The 26820-nt window shown below is 39.2% G+C and overlaps 1 protein-coding gene across 2 annotated transcripts; it reads right to left on the bottom strand.

Moving 5' to 3' along the window:
• Nucleotides 1-144: 144 nt before the first annotated feature.
• Nucleotides 145-26820, bottom strand: klhl21 (kelch-like family member 21). 2 transcript variants are annotated; one of them, XM_039756244.1, is made up of 5 exons: nucleotides 26767-26820; nucleotides 19778-20829; nucleotides 1379-1784; nucleotides 1101-1173; nucleotides 145-892 (listed from the first exon to the last, which is right to left on the bottom strand). In XM_039756244.1, the coding sequence occupies exons 2-5, from the start codon at nucleotides 20802-20804 to the stop codon at nucleotides 614-616; spliced, it is 1785 nt and encodes a 594-aa protein (XP_039612178.1). In that variant the 5' UTR covers nucleotides 20805-20829; nucleotides 26767-26820; the 3' UTR covers nucleotides 145-613. The 2 variants fall into 2 exon arrangements, with proteins under 2 accessions (XP_039612178.1, XP_039612177.1); XM_039756243.1 differs by lacking the exon at nucleotides 26767-26820 and adding an exon at nucleotides 21643-21736.

The following is a 26820-nucleotide window of genomic DNA, read 5'->3' as shown; positions in this document are numbered from 1 at the left end:
AACATTCAACAACTGAAGTGAAATGTGATACACGTGCATATCCTGCAGTGGATAAAAGTGTGACAGGTGACAAAATGGATCAGGTTTATTTTCAGATAGTCCTAGGCTGTGTCATACTATTCAGTAATATGGTATTAAATTACATTAAAATCGTGTACAATTTAAAATGATTGTACTATTTTATATTACAACCTCACAGCATGCATATAAATAGCCATTTTAAACACTGGTGCATAAAGGACATGGTGCAAGTAGTTAAGGGTTAAATAAGACACAACTGATAGATGCTCCAGTGAAAGAAGGAGCAGATATGGGACAAAAGGTGTCATTGAAGGCAGAACTTTCCGTGGTGGAAAACAATTTAAACCAGTTATCTATAGCAGCCATGAAAGCTCAAAAACAAAATGATTTAACAGTAAGCACAGCCAATATTAGGCTCCATACTACCCTTAAATACATAAATAATGCCTTAAATATTACTACTGTAGAAGTTCAATAAAGCTCAGCAGCAAATGTCAAGACAGCTTAATGGAAAGGTGAGTCGCTTGAGATGCCACTTTCCAGCCGGAGATAAAAGTTCCACATGGCTGAAGATGCAGACGCAGCTTGCAGGCTACTGGGCACGATTCAGGTGGTTTCTGTTTAACTGTATGCCTCGACTGCCATGGTCTAGAACGGACTCAAAGCCGCTGGCCACAAGTGGCATGAATTGACGGAAAATGCTGACACTACCATGCCAGAAAGTAGGCTGAGGAAGCCGGGCTGCATGGGTCCATGTGTGAGAAATTGGATCATAGGCTTCCACCACATCTGACAGTTCGAAAGTGTTGTCGTAACCCCCGGAAACAAACAGCTTTCCACCCAGAGCGGCTACACTGCCACCTACGTGCACCTATAATGAAGAGAGGATTAGAGACAGGATTAGATATGGCCCAGAAATAAGATATATGGAAGATGTAACACAGTGCACGGAAGGATTTATAGAGTGACCAGAGATGTGCAACTACCTATGGTAACATTCACAATTAGCCTCACTTGATCCAAAAGTTGAATTATGGAGTTAAACAAAAACAACTTGTTTGATAGTATATTTACAACACCTGTTTCATGGGTGGTATCTTCCCCCACTGGTTCTTGACGGGATTGTAAGTGTCCACTTCTGCTGAATCATCCCTGAAAAAAAAAAAAGAGGCCAAAAGTTTGAGAACATTATACAATGTCCATGGGCACAACTCGGCTAAGTGCCCAAATGCCACTGCAGCGCAGTCTAAAGGATATTGTTTTGATAAAGGCAGCGGATTTTGACATATCCTATCTAAGGAAACAAAGTGCAGCACATACAAAGGGAAAAACAAAGTAAGTTCACTGAAAGCATTACCTGACAAAATAGATACAGCCATTTAAAGTCACAGTCTTTGGTGCAAAGGACCATGGTGGCAGCTGTCCACAGTTCACCAAGGACCATTGATCAGTCTCTGGGTCATAGCACTGAACCACCATAGTCTCTTCTCCAGCCAGAGATCCAATGGCATAGAGTTTGCCCTGGCAAGCAGTGGTAGAGCAATTGTCCATGGGATGCAGCATAGGCCGCAGTGCCTCCCACGTGTCTAGGGAATGATCATATCTCTCTGTGCTGTCCGAAGCAACCACATATAATTGGCCCCTCAACACACAAGAAGTATGGTACTCTCGAGCTTTTAGCATGGGCGACACTTCCGTCCATTCATTTACACTTGAATTGTAGCGCCATACTCCGTCGTAGAGTCGAGAGCCATCGGAACCACCTGCAAAAAACAGAGCAAACTAATAAGATATGTGGTGTCTGTGCAGGTAGAGCTTTAGTTTTTCTACATTTTTTCTGGACTTCATTGTCACTACCACACATTTAAATTTTGACCCAAAGTTTTTTTTATTTTTTTATTATTATTATCTGGAGCCATTACTGTATCATGGTACTCAGCTTCAATTATACAACGGGACCAAATGGCCTCTCTAAATTCCTCATGGTATCAGTGTTCTCATCCAAGTAAATTTATGATGCCACCTGGAAGGTGCAGGACTCCATAAGATCCTGAAGGCAGCTAGAGAACACTGTGTTGCCAAATACTAAATACAAATACAGGTTTATTTTCTGTTAGTCTTTCCACTGTTGTCAACTAGTTATCTATACATTATGATCTTAACAGACAACTTGTCTTGACTTGCTTATGTTAAATAAATTGGAAAAGCTATGCTTTAATAAATGTTCAACCTAATTTATGTATTCTTGTATGCAAATAAGATATCATTTAAATATTTCTGATGTTGCACTGTAACTGGAATTTGGATTTGACGTCTGCATCTGGGATGCTGCACAAAGGCTAACCCTGCTCTCTGACCCCTGAAGGTGATGCGAAAAGACCGTTTCCCCTCAGGGATTAATAAAGTACATCATCGTCATCTAAAACCTGTGACCCACTCATCTTCCTTTCATGGCTAGAGGCAAGCTGGAGATGTACCTTTATTAGTGAACAGTGACACAGTAATAAAATAATTAGTTTGACTCCTTTCTTTTCACAAATATTAAGATGAACTACAACTCTAGTAGTAATAGAAGTACAAAATGCAGACGAGGACAAAAATCCATAAAAAGGGAAACATGCATCTTGTGTGGCTATTCACAGTCTCGTCATACAAGATTCTTGATTGGCTTTATCTCTTATGTCAAATTACATCACTGACAGAAGGATCTTAGGATACGCGTTTGTCTCACAAAGCTTCATCCAAAAGTTGCAATGTAGCTTCCTCCATGAAGGGCTGAATACTTCACTGAGGAATGAATAAATACTAGCTCATCCTAAGGTTCAATGGCAATCACGCATAACCATATTCTCGACTACACAGTGTACAATTGTGGTGCCTGCAGTCCTCAATACACGTGCCGTCCTAGAAGGCACTACTGACAGGGTCTGATCTTCTGGTTACCTGTGATAATCTTCATGCCATCTTATACTGTCTATTTCCTACAAAGAGAAGTCCTTCAAGACAGCAATGCCTGAAGCATAAGGAGCTTCCCAATGGGTTAATACACAGCAAAAGAACACTGCGGATAATCCAGCCTTCCTCCAGTTACTGGATCCAAACACTATGTAGGATCTCCATGCGTGCCTCTCATTCCACTTTTCTGCTTAGTTCAATTCCTCTGTTATTTGGCTGTATAGAACCATCCTGGAAATTTCGTGGCTTGCTTAGTTTCTGTTCTGTATGGGAAATTCATGCAGGCCCGGGACTGCCTCCGAGGCTTTTATGCTTGCAGGTAACAGACGGTTTTATGCCAAGGAAAAGACCTTAATGTTCTGTGCATTACTTTCAAAAGCTCACTTTACTAGTGTAATTTTTTTTGGTTAATGAAATACTATGTTATTTTACAAAATGGAGTGCCATTTCAAAGAGCACATACTTTGCAAATGTGTATACAGTATATAAGAAGGAATATTTCCCACTTTGCACCCAATGCTGCTGGGTGGGCCTCCGGCACCCCTGTAACCCTGTATTCAATTAAGCAAGTTTAAAAATGCGTGTACATTTTCATAGTAGAGAAGAAAGATTCCAGTGTACTATGTAAGGGACTTTATAAACAATACATTTTGTTTTGGGAATAAATATGACACCAATAATACAGCAATACTTTACTGTATCAAAACTGTACTGTAAACTATTCAAAACAATTGCAAACAGTTGTAGGCCAAAATGTGGTGCACACAACAATTACGTGCAAATTTTTCTATTGTTTGTCAATAAACTGTAAATCCTTTACCTTAAAATGAAAAGGAAGGATTGTCTCCAACTTAAAAACTATTAGTGAAAACTGAAACCCAGCACAGGCTGGCTGCCAAGGCTCTCTACTACACACAGCACCATTTACTAGGTATGGTGACAAACGGTGACATTTGCATTGGTGGCAGACAATACAAGCTGAATAAATGTGAGGGAAGAATTCATTCCCCAAGGTTGTTTGGTACGTGGCATCCCAAAATCTCATACAGAAAACTTTTAAAAGTAGCCAAGAGATCCACTTCAGCTGCATGGCTCTGGGGTTTATGTTTTCTAAAACCCTTTGCATGAAGAAGTTTAATTTATTCTGTCTTTAACTCAATTCTGTTTTGACCAAAGTAGTATATGAAAGATTGCCATACTGAAAGCAAAAAGTGAAGTGGAATTGAAGCAGAAGATAATGAAATGGAAAGCTAGTTTGCAATGTAAATGCAGGAAAGGTGAGGTAGAAAATGTAAATGCAAAGCTGGAAAGAATAGACATGAGTATGATCAGATGGATGTGTAAAGTGTCCAAAGGTGGTCTGGACATTTGAAGTAAAGGGTAGAGGATATGGTGTAGAGGTGCACTGAGATGGAGATGGAGAAGATGAGACCACGAGGGAGGCAAAAGACAACATGGTCAGAGGTGATGTCAGAGGGTAGGAAAATAACCAACTCACCCAAAAAGATACCCAGAACCAGGAAGAGGGTTTAATAATGGGGGGAAAAAAAAAAATGGGAGGAAACTGGCAAACCTATTAAAGTCCAAAAAAATGGCTGTTTAATGGTAAGAATAATGATGATTTCATAATAGGGCATATCCTTTAGTCTCGGAAACTAAACTACTGTTGTAGCTTGATCTGACCATGGTCACCGGAATTGAAAATGATACCCCACATATCATCATACCACTGCATTAACCTCCTTAGGGTTATGTTTACCCCCCCAAAAAAAAGATTTAAAAATGCTGGAATTTTTTCAACAAGTAAAAATGTTACTATGTGTAACAGAAACATGTAAACACCAAAATGTCAACATTAACACAGTAGGAAAGCTATGTCGAGTGTCCGCTGCTGTACTGATGCAGATTTAGTACACGACCTTCGTCTGACATGTTTTGACACAGTCACCAATGACCAGCTTGAGGTCACAATCAGGTCACTAAATGCGTGTTTATTGCACATTTTTCCGAATATATTTTTTCTGTTTGAGCATGAAAGGGCAGAATGTCAGAGTCTGATCCAGATGATCAACTCACCCATTGTGTAATTGTAGACTTCCACATTTGTCTGACTCAAACGACACTTACTTACTGCATTGTGGAAAGAGCTTAGAAAGAACTAATGTCTTTCTACTTGATCGCAATCTTTTTGCCTTTTTGCCACCCACCTACTTGCACCACAGTGAAATTTCAAGGAACCAAATTCACCAGCCATATCACGGTGGTTCAATCGTACAGTACTGCGTGCATCAGTTTCCCTATGTGTGTCAACATTTGATGACTAATTCACTGTGTCATCGTTATCGCTTGATTCAACTAAAGGTTCAGTTTCAGTTTGTTCTAAAACTGGCCTTACAGCTTCACGTTTGCATGGAGATCTATTTTGGTTAAAGGCTGCGTTCCACTCATTTTGAGTGGCAAAACACAAAGAAATGCTCATATTTTTTGCAGTAGTGTTATTTTATCCATTGGATGGCAGCACAATACTGTCCAGAGACCAATGCAGGCTGTAAAGGGGATCATTAAATGCCACCCCAAGTCTTACTTGGGTTTAATTGTAATTGCAAAGAATTTCAATCCGGAGTTCTGTTCAGGGTTGATGCCAAGAAGGATAATAAACGGCATAAAATTATTTCATGTATATTTAAAAGGTCTTCCAGTACATATTTTCATTTTGAACTGCGTCTGTGCATTGATTTGACAATGAGAAGGCAATGTCAAAACAGCCGATGATCTTGTTAATTTTAAAATAATCCTGCCTTTACAATAATACTTCAGGAATGTAATATTTTTTCCAAACAGTCAGCCTTAATTGTGGCAGTCCTGTTGCCAGCTGTTTATGCAATTTGAATCAACATGAATTATGATTTAAAATAAATTGGTCGCTACTTTAATCTGGTGTTCTTTGGATTTCTTGTTACAGTATGTACTGCTATGCACAGCACACATGCTCTACCTACTAGAGACATGAACTACAAATTCTAGACTTATTTATATATTCTATTTACCTTCACCCTTTCATTCTGATGAATAACTTTTATACCTATTTAAACTATGCCATGCCTTGTGAGGGTTTGTGTATAACCCATGGCAGGTGCCCATGTTCATAAAAACTATAGTTTACACAATAGTATCAAAATGCATTGTCTTGCGAAAGTATTAGTCACTTCAATGTTTGCCAAATATTACTGAATAGCACAGAAACTGTTTTCTCTGTGATGTTTTTATTGCAAAACCCTGAAGCTCAAAATTATTCTTTTTGTTTTAATGTGACATTGTTTTTTTTTCCGTTATAAAAATTCTTAAGAGTTTATTGTTTGCATAACCTGCATTTCTGAAGTTCTAATTTTATATCGGATGAAAAACAGGTTTGAGGTAGTGGCACAAGGACACAACCGAGTCAAAGTCAGACAGCACCTGTGAATCAAAATAAAAATAACTGCCTCATTTTCTGGGGAACCCACACTGAAGAGCTTGTTATTCAGTTTGTGAATCTGAAAAACTAAAAAACATGAATTCCTAAGATAAAAAATGCAATAATGTGAACACGATTTCTTAAAATTATCAGGAGGTGAACATTGTTTCAAACTACCCAGGCACTACCTAGAAAAGGTCATCCCTCAAAACTCTGCACAAACAAGGAGAAGACACAAAAAGGCCAACAGACAGTTTGCAGGAGCAACACAGTTCAGTAACTGAGACTGGAAAGGTGCACCAGCCACCAGTCGAGATCTGCATAACACTGGCACTAAAGAAGATGTCACTTAAAAATAGAACTGTGTGAAAGCAAATCTAGAATCTGGCAACAAAGCAAATGTTCCTGTTGTGGTGAGGGAAAATATCTTGGTGTCATCTGACCGCAAAACAAAGCACAAAGGTAAATGTCACCCACCCTCAAAAAAAAAAAAAATCTACAGTGAAGTATGGTGGTTATAGTGACATTACTGTATGCTGGGCAGATGGATTTAGTCAGCAGGGAAAGGGTGTCTGGCTAAAACAGAGGGAGTAATGGATGATGGAAAATATAGCAGATCCTTTAAGAGAACTTGTTTCAGTCTGCTAAAATACTAAACTTTGGATGAAAGATCATAAAGCAGTACAATGGTCCCATATACAAGTCCAAAGTAATCTTAGTGTGTCTCAAAGACAAAATGATGAATGTTCTACAATAGCACATATGAAAATTATAGTGCACAAGTGTCTTTCAACTAACCTGAGCAATGTGAAACAATCAGACATACACAGGATTTAAAGGTGTTATTGTTGTAAAATTTGCTCTAAAAATATTAAAATGTTACCACTGATTGAATACAGTATAAGTCGAAAAACTAGTCAAGAGATTGAGCATTTTTCCAAAGTATGGTGTATCTAGTTCTCTTATTTGTGTAATAATGCCAGAATATTTCCAGTTAGAATAACCTGCCCACTTAGGCCATCAAAAATGGGCATATCAATCTACCGAACCAAACATGTTTATTATGTTCTTCTTGTAAACCCCCAACCTCAGTCACTTTTTAAATTATCCTGTTTCACAGGCCTCTCAATTGCTTGTTTTGATATTGTGATTTAAAAAAAAAAAAAAATTTACTGAACCAAAATTACAGCAATTGAAGCAACGTTGTGTGCCCAGCCCTCTGATACTCAGATTTTAATAAAGCAAGAGTACCAAGCATGTCATTTGATGCCATGTTAGGTTCCCAGCATAACTACTCCTAAAGTGGGGTAAGGTGCTTCACAAAACAAGCAAAGTCACTATTAAAAATCAGATGAACACCTTATAGGATTGTGACATTGGCAGGGTGTGGGCTTATGTACCTTAATGAACCCTAAAAAAACATTTTCATGCAGCCTCAGTTGGACAAGGGGCAAAAGAAATGGGCTCTTGGGACCTGGAGAGAGGGCTGCAACACATATGGGAGATAGTTGGTGACAAGCATATAATTGTGTGTGTTTCTGCCAAAATAACAGTGTGAACACTGAAATTTGGAAATGATAAACAAAGACAGTGCAATAGAACATCCATGTTCAGTGCTCTGATCAGGAACCATACATCTTGCTCAAATCTCCAGCTCTGGACGAGTCCAATGATGTGGTGATTCTCATAGGCCCTTGGCCTGATGACGTATATTCTGGGTTTGGTCCATTGAAGAAGGGGAATGCCTCAATGAGACTTGAAGTTGCAAAGAGAAAAACTTCGACTGTCATTTGCAGTTACTGTTGTGTTACAGAAACATCAATTTAGAGCATTTTCTCTTTTTAGAAACGCTGAATTTGTGGTTTAGGAGTGCACCATTTATGGGCTCTGTAGGCAGACTAGAAGACTCAATGTGAGGGCACCTGATAGGGTGCAATTAGGACTGGCCTACCTGATCCAAGTCGCAGTGCTAAATAGATACAAATTCTGTGCTAGTCACAGTTTGTCCATAATGAACACCAAGTTTGAATGCCAGGATGTTCAAAGGTATGGCCATTAGCAAAGTACCATGAGTCAAAAGTAAGTGATGGACTTTGTAGTTATGTCATCTGATCAGAGGAAGTTTGCTCTGGACATTCAGGTAAAGAGAGGTGCTGAACAGATATTTACTTTGTCAGATAGTTGGGTATTATAAAGCACGTCTATCTACCAATGAATCAATCATCTGGTGTATTATAATGGAAATTCAGGTATTTAATTGCCAAAATGTATTTGTAAACAATATGTGTTAATTTTGACAAAAAATATGTATGCATTTGTCTACTGTGCAGCAATGCACATACAGCTCTCCAGATTCTGCTGCATTTGAAGCATGGCTGGGGGACCTGGGAGTTATATTTTTTACTCACTGCAAAGCTTAGTTTAATTAAAACTTGTAAGACTTTAGTCTATTGGTGTGAGAGACACCAGGGGAATAAAAATGCAACTTTGTCAGTTATTATAGCAGCCTTAGGAATAAAACAATGTAAAATGTTTAACAATGTTAAAACAAATAATCTGATGGCATTAAAAACTAAAAGGAGAAGTTTATATTTCATAAACATAACAATGTTCTTAAACTGGACAGTGAATTTGTATTAAGTTACCAGCACTTCGTAGTTTCCTAAAACTTCAAAAAATTTAGTAGAAAAGTGAACGGCCTCCTTCCCATCTATCTCAGTATCAGAAGCTTATATTCTTATTTAGTTCTAGCTAATTTTTGATATCATAAATGAACAAAATGATATTGAGAATAATGAGTGAACCTTCATAAATATTTTTAATACTTATATATGAAATACACGCTACTGACCAGGTGCAATTAAAATCTTAATATTTCTGAAATCAACAAGCTAAAACAGTTTTGAAGAATAATGAAATGTTCTCTCTCTAATGATTCACCTCTTTGTCTCATCTGTGGATATACTCAGTTTGTCCAAACATTGCCCTGCATGGTTCATAGTATGTTTAAAAATAGTCATAAAATTTTTAAAACTGGCAACCTAAGTCACTGCCATATTTTCACATACATAATAGGAACATAACTATCCATCCATCCATTATCCAACCCGCTGAATCCGAACACAGGGTCACGGGGGTCTGCTGGAGCCAATCCCAGCCAACACAGGGCACAAGGCAGGAACCAATCCTGGGCAGGGTGCCAACCCACCGCAGGGAACATAACTAACGTTTTCAAATTTGAGGCCAATTCAGTATTGCAGGGGGCTGGGGCCTATCCTGACAACACTGTGCAAGGCAGCAAACAGTCCTGGAGAAGGCCTTGCCCTCCATTGCAGAGCCTAATCAAGCACATACAGTGACACCCACACTGACATTCACACATGGGACAAACTGGAATTACAAATCAACCTAGTCTGCACAGATCTGTGGATGTGGAAAGAAAACCTGAATAACCCAGGAACAAGGGTTATTATAGTAAATGAAAACAAAATCAAGGCAAAACTATTAATAAAAAAATATTTCATACACTGAAATCAAGTAATACAACCGAGATGAAAAACTAAAACTATAAAAAACCTATTAAAGTAGCTGAAATGACTGAAATAATAAAACTACAAAAACATATTTTCAGTTTTCATCACAATTGGTCCTACAGACTAATCTGGGCTGCAGTGACTCCAAAATTAATTAAAATATATTAATAAATATTTCATCTGTTTTTCTGATGAATAGTCCTGTCCTGCTTGCTGATCAAGTCCCCTTTAACCCTTTTACCTTTATCACAGAGATAACTCATCCGCCCCTGCCGCACACATGCTCATCTACAAATGTATGCATCTCCAGTGCACAATGGCCAGTGACAGAGGATGGCTTTTGAAATTGACACAGCACTTGTGGTAACACGGCAAGGTGAATTAGGGCAGTCGAAATGTTAAAGCATGTAAAGAAAAAATCCATTTGTCGAGTAATAAGTCACAACTGTTAAAAAAATTTAAAGGCGCGATTGCGGTCCGCCAGTTTTCAGTCACGGACGATTGCGTGTTGGTTTGTTCCGTACATTGTTACAATGTTGCTTTTCTAGCTGATTTATTACATTACCAATTTTTCAATTGTTAAATTTTCTCCCTGTGCTTAAAAATCATTAAAAAACCAGCCTGATTATGTGCCATATGGTACGCCGCGGGTTGGCTAGTTGATTTTATTTGGTATCTGTTTTTATTTTTTCTTGGTTTTATGGGATGTTCCTATAGGCTTCTACTAACAAATATCTCCAGACCCACTAAGTCTACAGTTCAGTCCGATTGTGACACAAAAATAAATTGCATCTCTCATTAACTATAATTACTGAAACTAAAATACATAAAAATAAAAATGTTTTGCAAAATAAAAACTAAAACTAAAAATACATTATTAAGATTAACTAAAACTAATCTGAACTTCTAAATAAGATTAGAAATAATACAAATATAAAAAAAGAACAAAACCGCAATAACCTTGGTGTTGAGAACATGCAAACGATGAAATCTGAACTCAGGATGATGCATCCAAAGTGCCCACAGCTGTCACTTCTCTGCTGTGCATCCAATGCCCACATTCTCTCTTTTAAAATAACGTTGTTGATTTTTCTCAATACTATTTGCATCTTTTCATTTTATCTTAGGATTTACTTACAGCTGTTTAAAAAAAAAAAAAAACATAGTTTAGGATAACCTTTGATTTATTATTTAAAGCAATGGACGATCCCTCCATCTATCTGTTTTTGTAACTCCCTATTTTTAATTTATGGACATGGACAGCCACTCTCAACAGCACTGAACTGAAAGCAGGAAGCAACACTGGTTTATCCCAGCACACAAACCGACACAATGAAACAACTTCTAGTAAACCTTAACCCTGCATTCACACCTTCTACCTCTAGAAGGAATTTAGAGTTACCTGAAGAAAATCCCATGCTAAATACTACAGGAAGTGCAAACTTTTAACAGTGACAGGGCCTGAAACTGAACCAAAGTCCTTTGAGCAGTGAAGTAGCAGTGTCAACTGGTGCACTACTACAAACAAATAATGGTAAAATTGTTTAATGAATTGCAGCAGTTTTCCAATTTACACAGCACTTGTCACACATAGAATACAGATTATGCAAGTACTTCCATATGTTAATATTTTACAACATATGGAAATATTTTGCTATATATATACACACACACAAAGTAGCTCCAAAAGCATCTGTGAATGAATCAGACACCAGTGATGTGGCATGCAGAGAGCAGCCAGCATTGCACTATGCAAAAAACAAAATGTTTTGTAATTAATTCTTCCATAAGGAGCACCATTCAGGGCTTATATTTCAATGCAGGATTGCAGGAATTCCACTGATAAATTTAAAATAGGCTTGATTTATTTACCAAGACAATTCCACTAATCCTTCATAACAATAATTAAAAAAATGAGAGAGGGTGTGTGTAGGAAAAAAATACATGTTTTGTGTGTGCTTTAAGAGCATGACTGATGTGACCAATCATTGTAGCACTGCACCTTTCTTAAAATTTGAGAGACTTGCACTTAAATGAGGGAATTAGAGAAATGATAGGAGGATCACTGGCTGTTTAACCTCATATTATTACCTAGCCCTAATAAAAGGAAAGAAGACTTTTCATTGATCCTCTGAATATAATGGACATTTGTTTGTCCGGTTTACTCATTCAGGATTACAAGGAGCTGGTGTGTGTATACAGATAGCATTTAGCAGAAGGTGAGAGTCGGCATTGGCACCTCTTCATCACAGGGCACACTCTTTCATATAGAGACCATTTGAAGGCTTCAATTAGCATATTCTACATTCTGTCTTTTAGAAGTAGGATTAATAAAGTATCTATCTATCTATCTATCTAAAATGAATGCAGCTATGAGGAAAAAGAGGAGGAAACTTCACAAAGGCATCATCATATCATTCTATCTGTGGCTAGTCTACAATGGTGGAAAAAAAAAATTAGACCCTTCGTTTATTCAAAAATAAAGCCAGAATTTCAAAAACTTCCAGATTGGTCAGCCATTCATGTGGGTTCAGTACTGAAGCATTAGGCAAGCAGCTCTCACAATACCAATGTGTTACCAACAGTGCTGAAATGTGAAATTAGCTGGATGATAAAACAGTGAATTTGTTTGGGGTTTTTGAACTTAAGGTAATGCCTATTAACACAACAACTAAAATGTGATTAATCCAGCTTTACTAATTCATGTTGTCCTGATGTATTAGTTTGAATTTGATATTGTCAACTTTAAGCAGAAAAATGTCAGATAAATTTGGTAAGTGCACACAATAAAGGTAGTCAATGATGATCATCCATCCATCCATCCTCTTCCACTTATCCGAGGTCGGGCCGCGGGGCCAACAGCTTGAGCAGAGATGCCCAGACTTCCCTCTCCCCGGCCACTTCTTCTACCTCTTCCGGGTGAATCCCGAGGCGTTCCCAGGCCAGCCGGGAGACATAGTCCCTCCAGTGTGTCCTGGGTCTTCCCCAGGGCCTCCTCCCGATTGGACGTGCCCGGAACACCTCGCCAGGGAGGCGTCCAGGAGGCATCCTGATCAGATGTCCGAGCCACCTCATCTGACTCCTCTCGATGTGAAGGAGCAGCGGCTCTACTCTGAGTCCCTCCCGGATGACTAAGCTTTTCACTCGATCTTTAACACTAGAATTGCCAAAGCCTACGAAAAAAACTCGTAGATCCGTCCCACCTTAAATCGCTTCTTAAATCCCTTCACACCTCTCCGCCAGCGTCCTTTATCCTCTAAAATGTGTCGATAAACTCAGGCTGCAAGCAGCCAGCTATTCCATCCCCCCACCGACTTAGAATGTGCACAAACTTCCCCCAGCTCATGCCTTGATTGATTTTCTGGGAGTGAAGTGGAGTTTTAGAGTGGAAATAATAGATTGTTGTTTGGAACACACGCATTTCATGTCTGTTCCGTTTCTACAGTAATCTGCGTAAACACATTGTTAAAACAGAAACGTTTTTATATTCTAGTAGTAGATGACAAAATGTAGGCATAAACTATGTATGAAGCCTGAAGTCCAAATATCAAAGAAGCACTTTCACAAAAGGTACAAATAACAGAACAATTGTGCTTTTATTCGTTAGCTTTGTTTTTTTTTTTTTTTTAGTCAGTTTTATTTTCTCAGCCGTGTTCACAAGCCCAAACACACCCCAACCCCGCATCTGATACTGCTGTTTTCACATAGACGCGCTATAACAGAGGTAAACTCAGCTCCCTTCTACATCGGAGCAAGAACGCACATACCATTGCTAGCATACTAAAGTGTCAGCAGGCACTTTTCGTGTCATTACACACATTTTTGAGCATGCCCTCTGCACACTACTTGTGACTTTTGGCTTTAGGAAGTAAGTAGATAAATAAAGGTAAATCGTGTCATAAAATGATTTCTTCAAAATGTCACATATATTTGTCTCTTTCTTTTTTAAAATGTGCGTTGATCACCGCCAGCATGTTGTAGCACACAGCATCTGGCCACCTGCATGTTCTTGCGCACACTGAATAAGAGCACTGAATAAGAGACAAATATACAGTCTGATTGAGAGAATCAGACTGAAAAAAAGCAAACATTTAGAAATGCCATACTTTTACAGCTGATCTGACGCTGTTCATTTTCAAATAATATTGCATTAGTGCAGCGATGTTTTCTCATTGGTACTATTCAGGTCATAAAATTATTTCTTCAAAATGTCACATGTATTTGTCTCCTTTTTATTCCGCTGCTGCGCTGACATAGTGCACCAGAAGGCATGAGCTTATTCAGTGCGGCAGGAGCACGCAGGTGGCCAGTTGCTTGTACTATCACAAGCTTTTTTTAAAATGTGCGTTGATCACCGCCAGCATGTTGTATGTAGCACACAGTAACTGACCACCTGCATGTTCTTGCGCGCACTGAATAAGCTCCTGATCTGACTCTAAGTAATAGCAACAGCATAAATTCAAACCCGATCTGACACTATTCGTTTTGAAATAATATTGCATTAGTGCGATGATGTTTTCACATATATTGTCTCTTTCTTTCAGGTGTGTAATAGAAACCACAGCATAGAGAGAAGTGTGTACAACACTTCTTACAGGAACAGGCGATGGAAAAAGAAAAGATGCAGCATCAACAAGCTTCAGTTCTTTATTTATTTACTCACTTCCTACAGCGTAAAGGCGCATGTAAAATGCAGAGCTTCCCATATACATATACAAAGTACAGCAATGGCAAAAGTGCGATGTGCATTCTTGCTCCGATGCTAGATCTGCAGTGTATCACGATACATTCCCTTACCAATGGTAGTGAAATGAAGTGTCTGCATGCACTTTTTGTAGCATTACACATGTATTTTTTGAGCATGTCCGTGCCAAATAAATAACATTCGAGCTATAGCGCGTCTCCAAATAAATAACATTTGAGCTGTAGCGCATCTTTATGTGATCCAATTTTTCACATAAAGGCGCTCTATAGCTCGAATGTTATTTATTTGGATCACATAAAGATACGCTATTATTTGAAAACAGCAATGTCAGATGGGTGGGGCTTAGGAAAGGATCCTGAACACGACTGAGAGAATGAAAAGTGAATAAAAAAAAAAAAAACACCAACGCTAACCTTTACAAGTATCATAAATTACACTGGCTGTTACAGACTGAAATCAACTGTATGTTTTTATTCTAAAATAGTAAGAATAAGATCAGTTCACTTCTCAAAACGGAGTCGTAGGGGATCGAACTCATGACCTTTTGATTCTCAGTCAGCAGCTGATACCATTACACCAGCGCGCCAGTTGCAGTGAATAGGCGTCAGAATGGCCTGCTAAGGCGGCTTTTTTTTCTGCAGTTACACTTTAGAATAAAAGCGCATTTGTTCTGTTATATTTGTACCTTTTGTAAAAGTGCTTCTTTGATATTTGGACTTTAGGCTTCATACATTATATAGTTTATGTCTACATTTTGTCATTTACTACTAGAATATGAAAAACGTTTCTGTTTTAAAAATGTGTTTACACAGATTACTGTAGAAACGGAACACACATGAAATGCGTGTGTTCCAAATAAGACTATTATTTCCACTCTAAAACTCCACTTCACTCCCAGAAAATCAATCAAGGCATGAGCTGGGAGAAGTTTGTGTACGTTCTAAGTCGGTGGGGGATGGAATAGCCGGCTGCTTGCAAAGCACATTTAGATGACAAAAGACGCTGGTGGAGAGCTGTGAACGATTTTAAGAAGCGATTTAAGGTGGGACAATCTACGAGTTTTTTCGTAGGCTCTGGTAATTCTAGTGTTAAGGGAAAGCCCAGACACCCTGTGGAAGAAACTCATTTCAGCTGCTTGTATTCGCGACCTCGTTCTTTCGGTCACTACCCATGACCATAGGTGAGGGTTGGAACGTAGATTGACTGGTAAATTGAGAGCTTTGCCTTACGGCTCAGCTCCTTTTTCACCACGACAGACCGATGCAGAGCCCGCATCACTGCGGACGCCGCACCGATCCGCCTGTCGAGCTCACACTCCATTCTTCCCTCACTCGTGAGCAAGACTCCGAGATACTTGAACTCCTCCACTTGTGGCAGGATCTCGATCCCAACCCTGAGAGGGCACTCGACCCTTTTCCGGTTGAGGACCTTGGTCTTGGATTTGGAGGTGCTGATTCCCATCCCAGCCGCTTCACACTCAGCTGCGAACCAATCCAGAGAGAGCGGAAGATCACGGCCTGATGAATCAAACAGGACAACATCCATCCATTTCCTAACCCTCTGAATCCGAATACAGGGTCACGGGGGTCTGCTGGAGCCAATCCCAGCCAACACAGGGCACAAGGCAGGAACCAATTCTGGGCTGGGTGCCAACCCACCGCAGGACACACACAAACACACCCATCTGCAAAAAGCAGTGACCCAATCCAGAGTCCACCAAACCGGACCCCCTCAATACCATCCATTATCCAACCCGCTATATCCTAACTACAGGGTCACGGGGGTCTGCTGGAGCCAATCCAAGCCAACACAGGGCACAAGGCAGGAAACAAATGCTGGGCAGGGCGCCAGCACACCACAGAATGATGATCATATCTTTCTTTATAAAATCCAGGATGCAGCACCCTTTATTTGTGGTTACATGGGGAGGGGGAGGAATTCCCTCCTGCCATGAATGAAATTTAGGCCACAATTAAGATGTTCACACTACACTATTTGTGTTACTCATGCCAGTTAAATTTTTAATGCTACCATACAGTAACTACTGTACAACTGTCATGAGAAAAACACTGTAGATAACAGCTATAAAGCTGTGATCCTCACTTGATCTCCAAAATACTACAATGATCTACAGTGTATTGTGCTTGGAGAAGTGAGTGCAGAATATCGTGCAGGGGAACTACAGAAACTGTCTTCGTACTAGAACAACACACAAGTAAAAATAAATGCAAAAAAAGCAAAGATCAAGCTGCATTACATCTTCATTGTGTGGGCTGGCCTGACGTGAAGTGTGAATTACCTGGGATGGTAATAGCAGTTTGCAATGTATGTAGAAATTAGCCTACGCAAAAATGCACGGCCATTAATTATGTTAGGAAATTATAATCCTAAATTTATTATTTTATTAATTTAAACTATAATAAAAAGCAATACCGACAAAATATAATTACAGTTCAGGTTCACTTTAGTACTCTGCCATTCCTAAGGGTAAATGTTTATATATACACTGTAAATTTTAAAAAATGTAAATTGCCAAAAAAAAGTCAACAGAGGATATCAAGGATAAATGTTTTTATTGTGAATACTATGAATTTACTTATTTTGGACATTTTGTAATTTCTAATATATGAATAAAGATTTTTGAAAAGTGATCTTGTAATATTTGTTTTTGAGTTTGTGTATTATTTGCAGCTGGCCTGTGTGGCAGGTGGCCAGGGACCTTGTCCCACCGAGACGCCTGGATCAGGGAAGGACCGAGAAGGGGGCAAGATTTTCCCTGGATGCAGCCAAACCCCAATTTCCATCCAAGGCCACGCCTACGGAGCTGGGAAGTGCAACCCCGTGGGGGGTCCATGGTCCTACCAAGGGGCTGCCTGGATGGTTCCCGAGCCCCGGAGAACAGCACTTCCGCCATACCAGGAAGTGCTGCCGCTCCAGGAACTGTGTATGCCCGGAGTGCTTCCGGGTGCAAGGGCAGTACTTCCGCCACACCAGGAAGTGCTGCCGGAAGAGCGTCATCAGCACCTGGAGCACAAAAAGGGCATGATAAAAGGGGCCGCTTCACTCCCTTCAACGAGCCGGAGTCGGGAGGAGAAAGACAGAGCTTGCGAGGGAGGAGTGGAGGCAGCCGAGGAGAGTTAAAAGGACTGAGGAATCGTGAGTGTGGGGGAACCAACTTGTAAATAGTGAGCAAAATAAACCTGTGTGTCTTGAACTGTGCTATCTATTACACCTGATATAAGTGTGATAGTTTGTCATGAATTATTATTCACGATTATTCAGTCCTTCACTCTCTCCATTGACCTTTAAGTTAGAATATAAAGTGACAGTGTAAAGCATCCAGTTTATGTTTTTTATATGCCCTCTTAGGAATTTGGGTTCTTGATCATTTAACAATATTGTATAATACTGGGTATGTGATCTTAAGAAGTTCCTAAATATTTGATTGATATATGGAGATTATTGGCTCAGAACCTGGCTTTAATACAGTGATTTTCAAATACAGGCCAGGTGCCCTTTGTAAGCAGAGATGAAGACTGTTTGCCTTAGGAGTGTCTCAGAAATTGCGGGTAATGTTTTAATACGAGTACCCTTACCCTATCCTGAACATATTTATATGTAACATAAGAGGTTTAATAAGATTCCAGGATTGTATTTATATGTTTAGGTCATCGCTTGTCTGGTCCTAATGAAGGGGCATTTATCCTAAAAGATGTCAGCCTGGATGAACAACAGAGGAAAATTCAAGAACAGAAAATTTTACTGTCGCTAGTATGGTTTTACTGACTTTCAACATATTGATATTTAACATCACAAAGCTAAAGACAAATTGCCTGACCTCCTCTATTCTAAAAAGTTTTTAGAATGAGGAAGAATTTGGGCAGAATTAAAACTGATGAAAGCCGTTTGAGTTCAAGTAAAAGATATATTTTAAAAATTGGAAGTAGTTCAGTTATGAACTTGTAACTTCTAATATGTGAACAAAGCTTTTTGACAAGTGACTTTTTTTGTTTGAAATTTGTACAGTAAAATGACAACAATAAGCTGGAATAAATAGTATTTATACTATAATGCCTGATTAAACCTTTTTCCAGCTCTCATACACAACTGATAAGACAGCTAGAAATTAAATTTAATCATTTGAACTAATACACATTCGACTTAGGTTCACCACCATTTTATTTGGAATATATGCACATTTTTTAGCATTTTTTGCAATAACTACATAAATGGGAGTACTTTATATTATTTATGTTTTACAATAGTCCGAGGAGATCTGCAAAAAAACTGTCAGGCAATTTGGGCCAACAAGATTGGTGACATACGAAAGTTGATACCCATTCATACAGACATATCATCACATTAAGTGTTTATTTTAAACAGTCACCTGCTCAAAAAGCAATCAATTTATTTACTCTTCAAGGTGACATGTATCAGAGTAGCATATATGGGGATGAAAGAATGTGTCTTTCTTTTTGGGGCTTTATGAATTAAACACAAATTGGTCTAGTATGTTAGCCACACTTAATGATAACCAAGGACCTCCCAAAATGTGAGGCACAGACCACTCTAACATGTGAGAATCAGTGGGACAAGCAAGCACCAGGTAACGTGGTTATTCCAGCAATACTTCTGGCAGAACACAGAGTGTCATTAAACAACATTCCACTCAGGGCAAGTGTTTACCTTCCGAACAGTGGCCTGTACAAATTTAAAGAGATCACCATGGCTGTACACAAACACTGAAAGCTTACTTACCATTTGTTATTGCAACAAGACTTTAAGCATTACCATATCCTGCAAGTTCTGGATTGAATACTCAAATACCTATGCGATCTTGCTTTTCCTAAATCAAATATACTCCATATCAATCTGTTAATGACAACAACACTAGAATGTACTGCATTCATAATCCAGTTCTACAGGCTCTGCTCATCTTCTTCTACTTCTGTCCCACCCATAATATAAAATCCTACCTATAACATTTACTTTATCAAAAAAAACCTCTCTGGTCCATTTTTTTTGGCATGTAACTTCATTTAGGAAAACATCTAACAGAGGTCTCTTACATCTACAATTGTAAATAATTGGCCTTAAACCCCCCCTTACCTGTAACATAAATGTCATTTCCTAGAGCCGTGATGCTGTATCCTCCACCCAAATGGTCTGGAAACTCTGCCAAATACCTCCACTGTCCAGTCTGTGGATTGAAACAGTCAACTGTGACAAGTTCATCACAGTCTTGATCACAGCCCCCGATGACCACTAATATTTCTGCCAATCCAGTTGAGGGACGCGGTTGCATGCGCTCACATGGATGATCGTGTCGGTCATATTCTGCTGACTGAAATGTGCGAGCTTCACTGACCAGCTGTAAGCAGTAAGGTGACAAGTAGACCAGTGGATCACTCTCCACATGTGCTAGAAGGTAGAATCTTCGGATAAATGGCAGCCTAATATGCTGGAAAAGTTCAGGCCAAAAGTGAAGTCTGTGGGGGATGTCCGCCTTGACCCAGCGCACAGCAATCTGGTAAGCGGTTTCCTCTTTGTCCACACAGAGTCGGTCATCTGACAGGTACTCAAGTATACGCTTTCTAGGTAGTTTCTCAAATTCTTTACCCTTTGCCAGCTCCACAATATTCTTCAAGATGAAACGCTGAGCACTTTCTGCCAGACCACGGCATGCATATGCCTCAGCAAAGTCCTGAATATCCAGGCAATTAGACACATCAAGCTGTAGTTCTAGGAATGCACAGCAGGCTTCTTTTACAGAGGGAAATTGGAACAGGTCTGCAGCCTTTAGCAAAACGTCCACATTTTCATGGCTTACTGTCACCCGTCCAGTGTAGCAGAAGTCCACTAGGAGCCCCAAGAGTTCTGCAGATACTTCATGGAGCTCCACACGGTCCATGGCACTTTCACGTAGTGTGCCAGCAAACATAGCTCTGAAGTAGGTACTGGCTGCAGCTAGCACGGTTCGGTGGCAGCGAAACTCTTTGCCTTCCACCGACAATGTCACATCAAAAAATTTCTGCTCTGCCCGCAGCTCATGAATACCACGTAACAAGTTCAAAGCATGAGATGTATCATAGAAGGGCAATGTTGATGACTGGCTAAGTAACACAGGCTTCTCCATTTTGTCCACGGTGTGGAGCAACGTTCTACAAGAAAAATAAACAGAATTTCTGTTAAAATCAGGTTAACCTGCACCTGACAAGACAACCCAAAGGTCCATTAAAAAAGAGAAGCAAAGTAGAGCAGCTAGAAAATGGGGGGATGCCATATGCATGCTATAAATATCTGCCACCGTGTGACGCCAGCACATGCTGTTTCTCCTCAAAGTGGCAGCTCAGTACTGATGAGCTGACAGGTCTCCATTACTGGAGGAGAGGAACATCCCAGAAGTCTCAAGTTTCAACTGTGTGCCAAGCGCCCCTTAGAACGCAACACCACCCCCCACCTTCAGTGTACAATGTTTACAGTCTGGCTCCTCCTCTGCAACCTACCAGCAACACTGCTTTCAAAGTTTCTTTTTATTTCTTTGAGAAAAAAAAACAAAAAACATACAGTCTTTCTAGCAACACAATGACAAGCTGAGCTTATATGATCACTCCACAATCCAAGTTCTACTGACAAAACTTTGGGACAGAACAACATATCTCCCTACCACATTACGACGATACTCAGCTGCTCACAATTAACTGCTAGGCCATACACTTGGGTGCTGCTTGTACATGGTTACTGTGATTAAGCTCTCTTTGAGCTTAAAATAACTTAAAATTAGCTGTTTTAGTTGCTAAAAATTAGACAACTTCAATATACTGCTAACATACTTCTTACTGTTCAAAATAAAACAATGGTAATAAGCATTAGGAGAGGTTTCGTTGGCTGCTCCTACCCCAATAAAACATGAGTCTACTTCTTCCGAAGCATTCAGGTAGCACTTTTCCTTTTTCTCTTCCCCAGACACTTACCCTAGCCTCTGGGAGCTCCTGAGCTCTACTCAGTTAGTAGGCAGCTTCTCTCACTGACCCGAGTCTGTGCAGCTGTCATCTAAATAACACAAATGAGCAGCAGCTAGAGAAGACCCACAAGGCACACAGACTCTTACAAGAAACGTCACTCTTCACAGGGTAATCTGAGTCATGCTTTACAGAGACTGGCTGTTGCGCAAGACACAGTGCATGTCTCGGTGATGAACTATTATTCATTAGTAGTTTCTGACGGAGGGATATTAGCATGCCCAGGGTAAAGTAACTGCACAACTATGGAACACTAAAGCCTATGGGAACTGTAACCCTAATGCAAATGAGCACAAAAGGGTTGCTCCTGGGGCCAGTGACCCAAAAACTGCAAAATACAACGATTCAAACAGAACCTTTATTTACATAATCCTCTCCAAAATATCAAACCAAATCAAAATTTAGTTGTCACATACAAATCATACAGTATAGTATAATTTATAAATGAAATTCTTAGTGGCTCGACTCCAATGACTGTGCCTTTAAGAAGAACATAAAAGGACAATGACAATTATGCATGGCTTTATAAATATCAAAAATCATTAACACATGTAGAATTCTAAATATGTGATACAGAATAACTAAATAACTTAATATAAAGGTGAAATTTAAATAAATGAATGTAAAATTGCTTTAAATGAAGTAAGCAAACACGTGTAATGAAAATTACTTGTAACTATAACAATTAGATATTCAGTGCCACCATCACATAAACTGTAACAACATCAGCCCCTGATGCATACTATATCACTACATCCCATTGCAATGAACTACCACAGCTCAAGACAAGCATCACTCAATCACTGTAGCTCATCTCGCAAGTTCAAAATCTTCAGATGTTTAAAAGATTTCAAGGGCACATGAGGTTCCAGCAAGACCCTATATCACCTCCCTATTCTTTTTATTTTTTTTTTTTTTTATTTATTAATTTTATTACAATCAATACATGGCAATCAAGTTTTACAAAAAAAAGATAACACTATACTAAGAACAGATCGATCCCCACCCTTGAGAGAGAGCAAGCCAAAGCGAAAATTTAAGGCTTTTAAAAATACCTAAATCAACAAATTCTCTGTGCTTTATAAAATCATTTCAAAATATTACTGATTAGATCCTGCCATGTTTTTGAAAATCACCTCCCTATTCTATCTGGTAACTCTGCAAGATAAAACACATGGCTAGTCTCTCAAACAATAGATAACACTATACAAAGAAGGAGCCACAGGAATGAGAATTCAGACACACCTTAACCTGTCATGAGTCAATAGCTTTAATTGTGTACTTGGTGTAAGCAGGCAGTCTCTGAATTCAGAGTTATCATTACAGACTTTGAAGCAGACGTTAAGGTGTGCGAAATTAATATTCAAACACAGTGATATAAAAAAGGCCAAAGTTGTAAAGGGTGTAGCAGAGCGCATTTCTGCAGATGCACCCTTATATTCAACCACTAATATGTGCTCTTAAATTAATGCATATGTACAGTATACTGTATGTTTAAAACGTGTGTACAAAAAACTAGTCTATCATATGACATGCAAAAAAAGCAATATAAATTTTGACAAGTCTCTGATCAAATACTGGTCACTTTTAAGCTATCTTTCTTGATATTGCACCACCAAAAAGAAAAACATGACATCTAAATATAGCTATGAAAATTGTCATTAATATACAGCATTTTCTAAATTCTTCATCTCAACTACTAGACTGTACTAGGGCAGAGCATCAGGTACAAGGCTGGATGTGACACCATTTCTTACAGGACATGCACATCCACAATTTCTCACACCAGCCCAATCTAGGATCATAAACGAACATAAACTGCATGTTTCTGGAATAAGGGCAGAAAGCAGAGTACTTGGAGAAAACCCACACAGACATGGAGAGGACAATCCAGAGATGATTAAGGAGTCACGATATAAATCCAATCTCCTAGAGCTACTGCTGCAATTGCATGCTATTGGACAGGGGGAATTAGAAACTTCCCAATTGAAAAAAAGATCACATGAACACCTTTCAAACCTGAAGCCCCAAGTCAGATAATCCGTGACTAATTTTTCAAGGTGCAATGTGACAATGACCTTTTACTTCATTCAATAAAATAAATATAAACTGATTTTGTTTATTCTTTATATTCAGAAAAAAATTGTCTTATACTAAGTGGTCATTGCAGCAGAAACTTTAACAACCTTTAAGGAGTATCTGGATGAGATATTGAGATAGCTTAGCTGTTTGCTAAACTAATGAGCTTAATGGACTGAACATTCTCCTCTCATTTGACAAATTTATTCTGTTAGGAATTGTTGTGCAGACTGAGTAGAAAAAAAGTCAACATGGAACCTTGCATTTCTCCCATAAAGCCACATACTCACATGAACACAACAAAGTGAGAAGGTAAGATGTCACTAGTGGGAACTCAATCTTACTGCAAGTGACTGCAGCATATTAACACAAAACAGACCTTTCACTTTCCTGCGTAACATAATTTAGCATTCTAGCTAATTGTAACAAGGTGGAAAAAAGCTGTCCCAATGCAAAACTGGAAAATCAGATGCATGACCAAAGAGTGCATGTCTATTTTAGGACAAGATTACTTCTGATTTCTTCTACCATTAGGCATCAGTGATAAACACAGTTTAGGTACTGTTCACAACCTCATTTATTCCTCACTTGATTTGGGGGAAATTCATCTTCATTCTGTCAATTCTTTTAAAATTTCAGTCAACATTCTGAAGTTTTATTATACATGATTTACTGTGTGTCAAACTCGCATCTTATTGAGATAACATAATACCATTCTCCAATTTACCTCACAAATACATTGTCCAGGGTTTAAAGCCTACTTTAAGCAATTATCTGGATGGAAATTTGCATGTTGTACCCACATAAACACAGGGGGCTGCAAATAAGTGGCTGTGAGAATATTATGGTACCTTATGGGTCATATAATTTATATTTTGAAGGAGGTGGAATTCCAGTGAATGCCATGGAGACAGTTCATTCTTCTGTACCAAGTAACAGATGTTCATTCCCCTTTTATATGAAAAAATAACCCGCCTACTTCTCATACTATACCACTGGGTACAATTCAGGCAAAGGATTGTGACTTTTCCTCATCTACTAGAAGAGTTTTTTTTTTTTATTACAACAAAGACAGATAGTAAAGACATAGATCCAAACAGCTTGATATACTTAATACAAAACTGACTGCACAGAGCAAATTATTTGAAACACTAAACTAATACTGGGTAGTGTCTCCATTTGCTCTCAAAGCAGTTTAATCTCTTTATGGCATGGTTTGCACAAGATGTTGGAAACATTTCTTTGAGATTCTTTTCTTTTCCATGCTGAAATGATTGAATCACGCAAATTCTGCAGATTTGTCAACAAGACATTAATGTTGTGAATCTCCCATGACAGGGAAGGCCACTGAACTCACCATCATGTACATGAAACAAGTTTGAGACAACTTTTGCTTTGTGACATGGTGCATTATCATGATGGAAGATGTTATTAGAAGATGGGTATATTGTGGCATTGAAGTAATACTTGATTGGTATGAAGAGTGCCAAGAAAACATTACCCACACCAGTACACCAACACCATCATCAGTCCAGTTGACACAAGGCTGTCTGGGTGCCTGGATTCATGATGATGGTGTCAAATTCTGACCTTACGATCTGTGGTCCTCATCAGAAATTGAGATTCATCAAACCAGGATATGTTTTCGCAGTTTTCAGCTGTCCACTTCTGGTGAGACTGTGCCCAGCGCAGCCTAAACTTTCTGTTCTTACCTGACAGGAATGAAACCCAACATCATCTTCTGGTGTTGTAGCACTTTTGCCTCAAGGTTCAACATTTTGTGCTTTTCTGTTCATTACAGTTGTACAGAATGGTTATCTGAATTACACTGGGGCCTTTCTCTCAGCTCAAACTAGGTTGGCTATTCTTCGCTGATCTCTGTACACGATTGGTTGATTAGATAACTGAACGGATAAACTGGTGTTCAGGTGATCCACATAATTTGCACTGTAAATGTAAATCAGAAAGGTGAGTGAAAATAATACTCATAGAATTCTTCATTAATATATGTGTGTCACTCACGAATTTTCTTAGTGTTTGTAAGGTGTTCTCCCATATCACAAACGTGTATGTTAGGCTGAATGATATTCTAAATTGGTCTGAGAGAGAGCGAGCGAGAGTGGAGGTTTTGGGCCCTGCAAAAGCCTGGCGACCCGAGTCCACGACTCTTAATTGTATTAATGGGGTTGGAAAATCGTATGCGATGTAATTTCTATTAAAATACTTATTTTATAAAAATGCATTGCCAGGAGGTTAACGGCGGAGACCTATGATGCAGGAGATCTCTGAAGTGAGCGTAGTATGTAAATAAGAAAAGTTTACTAAGTACTGCAAAAAGGTGAAAAGTAGCATTCGCTAATCCCTTGTTTAATGGTATAAAGGAAACGACACAGTGTAGTAGTGATTGTATAGCAAAGCCGTTATATTCTCGCCTTACATATCGCTTCTTGTTATCACCGTTCGTTTAACATATGCACATCCATCACTGGTCTTACTTGCTTGGCAACCAGTTTAACTGATGGCGTGGTAACCGAAGACCGCAACCCCGGCAACATAACACTGAGGATATCGGAATCCCAGTTTTCACCCCCGTCGCCAAACACTCGCCTAGCTTTCCACATTTTACACTGCTAAAGCTTCGGAAGTAGTTTAGTCTCCAGTTTTCTGAAAATGTTTGAAGACACCAAATATTCTCCGTATAGAAATGTCTTTCGACTTGTCTCCCCCCCAACGTTCTTGCACCGTTTTCCCCACAGGCGGGCCATACCACAATGAAGCCCCTCAGTAGGGGGAACCGTCTACTGCCAACCTATCACTCTGCCTTTTCCTTTACTTGCCTGTTGCTCAGCCGGGTCACGGGCCGGACTTGTCCGAGATATGTACGTTCTTGTCCTACCAACTACACTCCTCCCTCTCTTTTAACAATTTGAACAAGTTAATATCGACATAATCACGACAAACACTGTCTACTGTACATGTAAAGAAGTATTAACTTACAAAGCAATCCGTTCATGCGCTGCGACGTTGCAGCCCAAGTGGTCGACTCGGTAT

The sequence above is a fragment of the Polypterus senegalus genome, chromosome 6, assembly GCF_016835505.1.
Source record: "Polypterus senegalus isolate Bchr_013 chromosome 6, ASM1683550v1, whole genome shotgun sequence".
Taxonomy (NCBI): Eukaryota; Metazoa; Chordata; class Cladistia; order Polypteriformes; family Polypteridae; genus Polypterus; species Polypterus senegalus.
Note: the sequence above shows the minus strand (reverse complement) of the source record. Positions and strands in the feature narration are given on the sequence as shown.